The sequence below is a fragment of the Portunus trituberculatus genome, chromosome 28 (assembly GCF_017591435.1).
Source record: "Portunus trituberculatus isolate SZX2019 chromosome 28, ASM1759143v1, whole genome shotgun sequence".
In the NCBI taxonomy this organism is placed as follows: Eukaryota; Metazoa; Arthropoda; class Malacostraca; order Decapoda; family Portunidae; genus Portunus; species Portunus trituberculatus.
The window spans coordinates 8,899,473-8,909,901 of NC_059282.1; the positions used below are offsets into that span (position 1 = coordinate 8,899,473).

General features: G+C 38.5%; 1 protein-coding gene and 1 long non-coding RNA gene across 2 annotated transcripts; one reads left to right on the forward strand and one right to left on the reverse strand.

The window, feature by feature from the left end:
- Positions 1-1,195: 1,195 nt before the first annotated feature.
- On the reverse strand, positions 1,196-4,141 carry LOC123510047 (homologous-pairing protein 2 homolog). The gene is made up of 3 exons (XM_045264814.1): positions 3,881-4,141; positions 2,881-3,108; positions 1,196-2,579 (listed from the first exon to the last, which is right to left on the reverse strand). The coding sequence occupies exons 1-3, from the start codon at positions 4,031-4,033 to the stop codon at positions 2,322-2,324; spliced, it is 639 nt and encodes a 212-aa protein (XP_045120749.1). The 5' UTR covers positions 4,034-4,141; the 3' UTR covers positions 1,196-2,321.
- Positions 4,142-5,286: 1,145 nt separating this feature from the next.
- On the forward strand, positions 5,287-10,147 carry LOC123510048. The gene is made up of 2 exons (XR_006676360.1): positions 5,287-5,520; positions 6,776-10,147. It is a non-coding gene; the product is annotated as an uncharacterized LOC123510048 (long non-coding RNA).
- Positions 10,148-10,429: the final 282 nt, after the last annotated feature.

The following is a 10,429-nucleotide window of genomic DNA, read 5'->3' on the forward strand; positions in this document are numbered from 1 at the left end:
GAGGAAGTCCACGGGGTCAGGCTAGTACATATTGCAACCAATCACTGGCCACCTCTCTTCCTTGCTGGAGCGCCGGCCAATGGAACGTCAGGTTGCAAGCGGGGAAGGCTTACCCTGTAAACATGGCCCCACAAGGCTCGAGTGGAATATTCCTGCATCCTGTTTCCTTCTCCCAAACACAATGACAGTTCATCTTGTTCGCTTCCATCGTTGACTATGTGTCTCATAGTTTTGATTTTTACAAAACATCAATACATTTAGCCTCGAGTGTCTCAGTGGGGTTAGGGTATAGTTAGGATACAGCAACACCTGAAAACTGCCATATTTTAAGCAAGACCTTGGGATCGGTGACGTCACAGTGACGTAGTGTTTTGGTGTGGTGCCAACCTGCAAAACTTTCGAACCAAAACAATGCCATTAAACTCTCCATATTCACATCACTCCAAACCACAGAAATACAAAGCAAGCATATGGACGTCAAATAATAGGCTCCTTACAAAGCGGACACAGATAGTAACAGGAGGAGCTTCAAGATGGCAGGCCTGCAAGGAGTGAGAAAGATATCGGGAAGTTTCTGAGGGATCGATAAAAGGCTAATACTCTGCCCTCTGGTGACGGGTACCCGAACCTCAACTTACGGCCGCCACAGAAAATTAGGCATTTTAATGGGTAGCTAGTCTAAATTTCTACTACATTTTGAGGACACTACCTCATTATTGTTAAACATACTTATCCCATTCCCTCCTCCTTTAACCGAATATTATCACTGCAAGATGGTTCAAGTTTCTACACGTATCATCTTTTACATGACACACTGACTACTAATCAACAATGCATCTGCCATTCAAATTGGACCTGTTCATCATGAGTAAACAAAGAGATGATTGATTTCCCCAACTTCTCAGCTCTGATGCTATGGCCACTCACCGGTAAAAGAGAGAGAAAAAAAAGGCATTCTTGAATTCAAGCGCGACCAATTGGACATAAAAAAATCAGTCAGTCCATTGTTCCTCCTGATACAATTTGCGTCCACATGTGTTGACTCGTTGCGTGGTGGTGAAAGCACTTGGCAGTACAATGAGTATTTATACCTCACTGTGTATTTAAAAGTAATATTATGAAAGAAAAGAAGAAAGGTAGAAGGAAAAAGAAACAAGTTAACCTTATGAAAAACAAATGCAGATAAACAAAAATGTATAAAATAAGTTTATTACAAAATCGAATCAAAATAAATTTACCTCCATGTGATTTCGACTAATATAACAATGTCAATATACATTGACCTTTGTATGCATATTAACTGTGAATCACACACACACACACACACACACACACACACACTGACTGACGTGGTGACAATGTTATGAATATTAAGTTCTGATTCTAGATTTTTCTTTTCCTTTTTTTCCTCTTAATTAGACGACAACGGCCAGTGAAGTCTTTGTCTGGTGAAATAGAAGATAACCTCTTGGTGGACTCGAGTTCTTAGTCAGCGTGAAAAAAGCCACTGCCTCAAAACACTCAATTAACACCTGCCGATTATCTCAAGGCCAAATTGCAAGACACGTGTTGCTCTGAAGTGACGGGCACCAAAGTCAAGGCGCATGGCAACACACACACACACACACACACACACACACACACACACACACACACACACACACACACACACACACACACACACACACACACACACAGTGACATTAGCTATGATGAGAGATTAGTGAAGTTATATTTACTCAAAACTGCAGGAAAGACGAAAAAATGCGGAGACATGATCAGTGTAAAATGACTGAAAAGAATATGACAGGTAGACAGAAACAAGCGAGGTACGTAAATGAGTAAGTAAATAAAAACATGACGAGAAAGAAGCCAGTGAATGTCATGGCAGATAAAGCATTGTGGGTAAATAATATAGTTACAATTAAAGAAAAAATGACAAATGGATATTTCTCTCTCTCTCTCTCTCTCAGACCACCCTTTCTTTGTATCATGGCAATGTGGAGACAAAGAAAACAACTCACTATAAGGAATCTCCATATAATGAATGATGCTGCCATTTTACAAATCAATAACCTTAATAGAAAAACATAACAACTATAAATTTTCATGACACTACGTAAATAAAATGGCTTATCAGTTGTGACAAATGGCAAATCGTGGAGGTCTCTGGTAGTACTCTCTCTCTCTCTCTCTCTCTCTCTCTCTCTCTCTCTCTCTCTCTCTCTCTCAATACATAGAAAAATGAGAAAAGAAAATAATCAAGCTCCAAAAATACTATGGAAACAATAACAACAACAACACCTCCGTCATGGCCTCCTTCAAACTTTGGGCAAGGTAACCCCCGCTTCCTGGTCCGTCTCGATGCCTATCTCCTCATACAGCTGTGCCTTGGGGTGTGGGTAACCCTCCAATATAGCGTCCAGAATGTCCATCGCCATCCTCCTCCTCTTGCGCCACTGCCTCGTCATGGCGTCGCTCTCCTTCACCACTTTGTCTCGCTCCTCCTTGGACACCAGGACGCGGTTCTCCGTCAGGTCCTTTAGCTTCTGCTGCAGGCGGGTTACTTCTTCCTTTATCTGGGACCGCGGAGGCAAAGAGAAAGAATGGTCTTTACTCTCCTGTGGTATGGTAAGCCATGCTAAACTCTAGTAAACTGGTGAACTCTGCCTGATTTATTTTACCCCTCCTTCCTATGACTTGTATTGTTCCTAGACTAGAGGGAAATTTCAAGACACTCACCCTTTAATTTTGGTACATACTTTTGACATTTCTTTAGGGATTGGTACTTTTGTGAGCTGTTTTCATTCAGTACCCTTTTACATACAATAGTAATAATAATGGTAACGATAAGCAACTTGTAAGAGAGGAGAGCAGTACCTGTGTAGCCTTGGCGTGTGCTTCCTGCGTGGTGGGTGTGGAGAGCAGCTGCCTGAGCTGAGTGTCTGCTTCACACAGCTGTTTCTCCTTCTCCTTTAAGGTGGCACCGAGTTCTGCAGTCTTTCTGTCCATTTCCTGCAGCTGAGTCTCATCCAGGGGAGGAAACTGGTCTTGGCTGAACACATACACTTTTTGCTTGCCATATGTCTTCTCTCGCACTGATCCTTCCTGAGATAAGATCTTGTCTTAGGCACACTGGCAATTCCAGTATCATGGCTTTTTTTGTCGGGGGGGGGGAGGTCAGTTATTTATTTATTTATTTTCTATTAGTAACAAAACCAGAGCTGCAATAAAAAGTCCGAGTCTTTCAGTGTTATGTATGATGCATAAGTTGTACTAATTTGGCTTATATTTAGGAAAATAACTTAGATTAGTAGTTCATAGTGGATGTCCATGTGGGAGTAGTGTTCCTGTATTTTTACCAGGATAGGTTAGATGAGGCTAGGATGAGAAGCCTTTTCTTGGGGGTTCACTGGGAACATAGCTCCTGGTTAGGTTAGCTTAGGTTAATAATCTTTTCGAGACCTCCAGGGGGTCCCCCGGCTTAGGTTTGGTTAATATTTTTAGCAACACTATGGAGAGGTCGTGGGGGGCAGGTCCTCCAGCCAGGCCCTGCGGGAAGGTTAATTATCCTTGGAAGATTTTCGTGTATTTTCGAGAATCGGGAAAATTTTCGTAATTTTCGGAAAAAAAACTATAAAGAATCCTTTCAGTATTTTTTAGCTGAAACTGTTCACATAAATGTTTGGGCAATCCTTTGTAAACGAAACGGAAAATAAGAAAAATATACATAAATAAAAAAAAAGGGCTACTTTCGAACACGAATGGTGAATTTTGCACAATACCACCAAGAAGAGTGCAGAGAGTGACCAAACAACCAGCAAGACGGCAGAACAAAACAACTCAGGCGTGTCTTCCACAGGCACAAAGCAACACTCACTGCTGTCAGGTGATCCAAGGCCTTCTGTACCGCCGTCTTGCCCACCTCCTTGTGCAGGTTCATGAACACGTCATTCACACTGTACGGTCTGTTCTGCTGCTCCATGTACCTCTTCACCTTCTCCGTGCACTCACCACCGTCCTTCTTACTCATACTGTGCTAATAACTGTTACTCACTCCACTCAATACTCGCTCACCACTCACCACTCTCCACTTGTAAACAAAAATGGGCGGGAGCGCTGTCTGTTCCAAGCTGGTGATTCACTTTTCCCAACGGCGCACTATTCCATATCAGCAACAACTATTACCGATGATGTTATATAGTATGTTAATTGCCATTTACTACTATTATTGTTATCATACATGAGAGAGAGAGAGAGAGAGAGAGAGAGAGAGAGAGAGAGAGAGAGGAAGGGAGGGGGGGTATTTGAGAGACATGATATATTCAAAAGCTAATAAATGGACTGACAAAAAACAAGCACTAAGATTTTCTCAGGATATGTTCGAAGAAATCCCAGCGCCTGTCACTTCCCAGTTTCCTTTGCCTGCTCAGAATACATTAGTCTGTATAGCAAAATTCTTTCATACAGTGATGCAATCCGTTTTCTTTTTTCGCCTTGGTGAGACGAAAAGCTACGGCAAGACCAAAGATTCTATACCTAAATAAACTGAGGTGGTTTTATTGGGTAAGCAAATATGTAAAGGCTAACCCATGCCACCCGTCCCCAACACACACATTCTCCGGGCGCATTATGATGCAACGTCCTTGAAAAACTCTCACTGATCACAGTCTTACTGCCGCAAGATGAGAAGTGGCCTTGATTTGCCATGAATCAATGAATGCATGAGTGAATGGCTGCACGAATGAATATAACTGAATATATAATAAATTAGTATTAATTCATATTGAAAATATTAAAGAACAAGGTAAGATACATAACATTAACTACTAATACTACATTACTGTGGAGAAAAATATTCAATCCTGCTATAATTTGTCGATTCATTATTTCTCTCTCTCTCAGTTTTGATGCAGAGTAGAAACATTTGAGACTGGCTTCCCGTGAGCCTTGGAAGAAATGCTGTCTATTCTACCTTGCATTAGTGTTGCCACTTACTTGGGTTTTCAACCAACGCAGCTTTCCTCGTCTCCGTCACCTGAAGAAGTGAAATAAGGAAACAGTTTTGTGAAGTCCACAAAAGAAGAATGAATAAGCAAATAAGTAAAACTCTCTCTCTCTCTCTCTCTCTCTCTCTATATATATATATATATATATATATATATATATATATATATATATATATATATATATATATATATATATATATATATATATATATATATATATATATACACACATGATAAACAGCAATCACTACTATCATTATTACCACTACTACTACTACTACAACAACAACTACTACTACTCGGTTAGAAACATGCGTAAAAGTCAATCAAACTACAAAACTCATTATATTTTATTACGAACGGACATGCAGACCACATAATCTTTGCATTCCCTCCTCCTCGACTTCCTTCTCCACACGCTGCCAAAGAACTGAATAAAATTTGAACTGAATAGGATGAACATCAGGATATAATGTATAATCTATTTTCACACACACACACACACACACAGGTACGACAATATTCTCATTACTAACTAGCCTACGAATAAATGAGTTCCTGTCAAATTACATGTGAACATTAGTGACGCGCTACAAAGCCGACAACTGCCTCTCCACGTGTAAAGACACGGATTTACTGTGCATGCCTGTCTACTTTGTACACGTGAAATTCGGCTTACTTATTATTTATACTAGTTGTCTTTTTTTTTTTTTTTTATTTAGGAACCAATTACTAATTTATTTACTCAATAACTTTATTTATACATCTAACTTAATTACATCACTTAGACATAGCACACTTGTTAGAACTTAGTAATTGGTGTAACAAAAATAGTCATTTCAGTATCTTAATGATATGGTAATGAGGCAAGTGGCACTCAACATGTCCAGGATATGGCACCAGCCCCGCTATTTGATTGGCTGCTAGTCTTCCTTCCTCGCTCTCGCTGGTGATGTAGTGCACACACCAATCACATTCAGCCATCGCCAGGCAGCTGCGTCATATCGTGAGCAGTTATACCTACACTAGTAATGCCAGACAGAGTGGCTGGGAAAGACAAAAATCAAGGTGGATGTGCACTGCCGTACGTCACCCCAATAATAATAATAATAATAATACTGATAATTTCCATCCAGTTTCACAGTTTGCAGTTATTTTGTACTGAAATAATATCAATAATTATAACATATAGCTACCAGTAGTAACTTACTGTAGAACAATGACAAATTATTATAATGTATTAATGATATCAAGAGCCAGTGGTAGCTCAGTGGTAGTAACAGTACCAATTGCAGTAACAGTAATGATGCAGAACAAACACTATTGGGTATTGGAAACATTTGTTGAACCATAATCCTTTTTTGTTTTCCCGAATTTTCTGATCACGAGCCGCAGATCTTTCTAGCAGATAAGACGAGGAAAGGATGGTACACACACACACAAAAAAAAAAACTTTTCCACTACAAGTATTTTATTAAAATAACCGGACATGTCTGTACTTGCCTATGTAACCTTTGTCTTGCAAGTTTTGTAAGTAGTATTTACATCCCGTTTCCCGAGTAATGGTGTCCAGCAAGTGAAAGCAATAGTACTAGCAGGGCACTCATGCGTAACAAACAAACAAACAAACAAACAAACAAACAAACAAACAAACACACACACACACACACACACACACACACACACATATATATATATATATATATATATATATATATATATATATATATATATAGAGAGAGAGAGAGAGAGAGAGAGAGAGAGAGACACACACACACACACACACACGAATGTCCTGTTAGAAGTAGTGCTTTCACCTGCAAGAAACCATTCCACAGAAAACGGTATGTAAAAATTGACTTTTACATTGATTTAATTTTCTATTTTTCATCATACTGAACAGTTTACTCACTTTACATTTTCAACATTACTTTAACTCTCAAATCATTCTAACATTCTCTTCATAACTGATAAAAACTTCAATAATTCTCTAGTGTTTCCACAAATGCATTCTTTTAAAATCTAGAATTATTAACAACTTCTATTGCGTTTTACATTCAATTAACATATTTTCTCTTCATGTTTCAAAATGATTCAACCTTTATGAGAATTACAACTCATTTCATTACCAAATTAACATCTTTGTTGACTTTTTCCTCTCTCTTCCTCTTTCTAACTGGTGGACACAAGGCTGACACATTGATGCTCAGCAAGTTTCCATGACGACCTTGTTTTGAGGCTTAAAGAACTCTCCTCTCTTTAACTTTAAGTATTTTTCAAGTACTCTGATCTTCACAATGCCGGTCATTTTTTTTTCCTTCCAATAAACAAATATACGAAGCAAATACCTAACTCAAACCATTAAAATCAAGCCCGATCATCAAAGAAAGCACAAACAGACAGGAAATATTCTATTGTGTACCACTTCTAGTAAAAGCAATAATATTTGTAAACAAAGTGCCATGCATTGCAACATTACACCATACATAACATAACTAAGATTGTTAGTATAATCTGTGAAGTGATACCAAAAGACACTGAATAACTTTCCAGTCATGATTAGTGATAGTGTTGCAGTGCAAGAAAACCTACAATAAAGTCAGTATATATAGTCATAGCCAAAAGCAGAGCAGTATTCACACTCATTACTACTGTTCAATGCTTTCCCTCACTCTGAAGGCCTTGCTAATCTGACAATGTTGAGACATGATAGATTCTTAGCAGGACTTTGGACAAAGGGAAAACAGTATAGCAGTGGAAGCAACTGTGGTGTTAGCAACTCGACTTCTGACAATCACTACATTAAGTCATCAAGTCATCAAGTCTTGTATCTACAATATTGGATCCATTGCAACTCTTCTCTCTAGTCCAATCTTTGGTGTCATACTATTCGCAGTGAACTGTTTGATGTGGCAAAATAACAGTTTAAAGCCTACCATACGAGATCTGCCAGCGCTGGTCTTGTGCAGTATGTATACAGTAAGTAACCTTCACTGAAAAATGGTACACAATTTATAAAGCTAAAATATCATTGCTTCACAGTTCACATGTTTGTTTAATAGAGATATAAATACAATACTAACAACAATAATGTTTGAGATTACAGCTGGTTAGATAGTTTAATGCCATTTATAGAAAAATTGAAATAGTACTGAAGAAAAAAGGGAGGCTGTTTATCGAGACTGGATGCCCTAACAAACTTGACTTAGTCCTTGGTCATATTAAGATCTCTGGAAACATCCATGAGAACAAGGCAAGTTTTCATAGGTACTCCATTTTTCATAATTCATTTGTCATGCCAAATAAACTTCCTACCTTCCTCAAAAACTACCCCATTCCAAATTGCTGTCATAAGTGGGGACATGAAAGTATGCCCCAGGATCAAGAGAATAACTCTTTAATGAACGGTGGTTATGCCACACCCAGAAAGTACTATATGAGACACCCTCCGAACTAGAGGTTTGAGTGGTAATGTTATGCTGGGGATACGTCGTAATGTTTGTGTGCCAGACATGATGAGACCTTCATGCATCCCTTACTTAATTTCCTCACATAAAAAGTTTCATTGGTTCACACATTTTCCTATGGTTCCAATAGTGTAAAGTTCCCAATAGTATGACTAAATATTGTTACTACTATTTTTTATCTGCTGTTGGAAAAGTACCATCAAAATCATTATTTGACTTTGAAATGGTATGAACCCATAGCAAAGCTCTAACTAACATTTCTGGGACAGGTATGGTCAGATGGAGTGAAATGCCACACTGACTTCCTGCTCTGCTTGGCTGCAGAAACATGACTCAAAGTAGAGCTTTTGACAGGAAATGATGCAGATTTTCAAAAGGTATCCAACAACAGACAAAATCAGGTTAATCAGTAATATTAATATATATCTTAAACATAAGAATAAGAACATTCAGTGAGGCTTTAATATTGTAACCTCAAAAGAATTCAATGACAACAGTAAGACTGGTTTTGAAGAAAGTGATCAGTCTCTCCACGCATTCACCATTATAATAACTGTTAAGACTAAAAATCAGATAGCATAGTATGTGCCCTATCCTAGGCTTATACAAACTCTTCCAGATTCACAACTAAACATAGCTAATTAATAAGTATAAAGTGAAAGTAAAAGAAAAAAATAATGTTATAAAATTTCCTCATGACATTTTTCTGTCATGAAATCACCAATGTATTATGTACTTTAAACAAAATAAAGATACAATTTTAGTACAAGAGTAACTAGAGTTCATAATATACTCATCCTTATTGAAGATAATCAAGCTGATGCAGTGTTACTGAAAGAGTTGTTGATACTTGAAGCTCCTGGCAAATTAAATTGCAGGTATGCTAAAATTCACAAGAAAATCCCAAACTATCCTTTATGCCCACACCTCCAGGCACACTTATAAATAATCAGGAGAGAGAGAGAGAGAGAGAGAGAGAGAGAGAGAGAGAGAGAGAGAGAGAGAGAGAGAGAGAGAGAGAGAGAGAGAGAGAGACTATGCTCCTGACCAAACATACTCAATCTTTAACAGTGATGAAGGAAGCTGAACTGTTCCATCACTGCACTCTGAGCATCCACAGTTTCCTCCATAACCTTCCATTGCAGCTTCTCAAGCATCAAGGCTTAACTTCTTTTCATCACTCTCTTTCTCTTTTTCTTTCTCACTCTTTATTTTTTATTATTTTTTTTTTTACTTTTCTTTATTAATTTCTATGAAACAGAAATGAGTTCTTATAATTTTACTATTTATATTATTCCTTAATATTCCTATCAAGGAACAATATAAACAGTTGAATGTTTTACTAATCTGTTATTCTTTTTAAAGATTTATTTTTTATTTACTTATTTAAGTTTTTTTACAATGAAAGCATGTCTCACTGACATGGGATGACTGTACAAATACAAATGTGCATTGTGGATTTGCATTTATCTTGCTTATCACTGCTTTTGTAAAATGTTATCACAGAAAAGATATTCAATCTGACTTAGTGAAAGGCCAAAGATGAGTCCTGAATGTGTGTGTGTGTGTGTGTGTGTGTGTGTGTGTGTGTGTGTGTGTGTGTGTGTGTGTGTGTGTGTGTGTGTGTGTGTGTGTGTGTGTGTGTGTGTGTGTGTGTGTGTGTGTGTGTGTGTGTGTGTAATTCACCTCGGTCGTCTGCTGGTCACCCAGCCAGTTCTCCCCATTACGGAGCGAGCTCAGAGCTCATAGACCAATCTTCGGGTAGGACTGAGACCACAACACACTCTACACACTGGGAAAGCAAGGCCACAACCCCTCGAGTTACATCCCATACCTATTTACTACTAGGTGAACAGGGGCCACACATTAAGAGGCTTGCCCATTTGCCTCGCCGAGCCGGGACTCGAACCCGGGCCTCTCGATTGTGACTCGAGCGTGCTAACCACTACACTA

What these genes read in the sequence shown, in the direction of transcription:
- LOC123510047 (XM_045264814.1), bottom strand. Translation starts at nt 4,033, where the DNA reads ATGAGTAAGAAGGACGGTGGTGAGTGCACGGAGAAGGTGAAGAGGTAC. An exon ending in CCTTGGATCACCTGACAGCA is followed by an intron (nt 3,109 to 3,880) that starts GTGAGTGTTGCT and finishes ATCTTATCTCAG; the next exon opens with GAAGGATCAGTGCGAGAGAA. An exon ending in CACACGCCAAGGCTACACAG is followed by an intron (nt 2,580 to 2,880) that starts GTACTGCTCTCC and finishes CCGCGGTCCCAG; the next exon opens with ATAAAGGAAGAAGTAACCCG.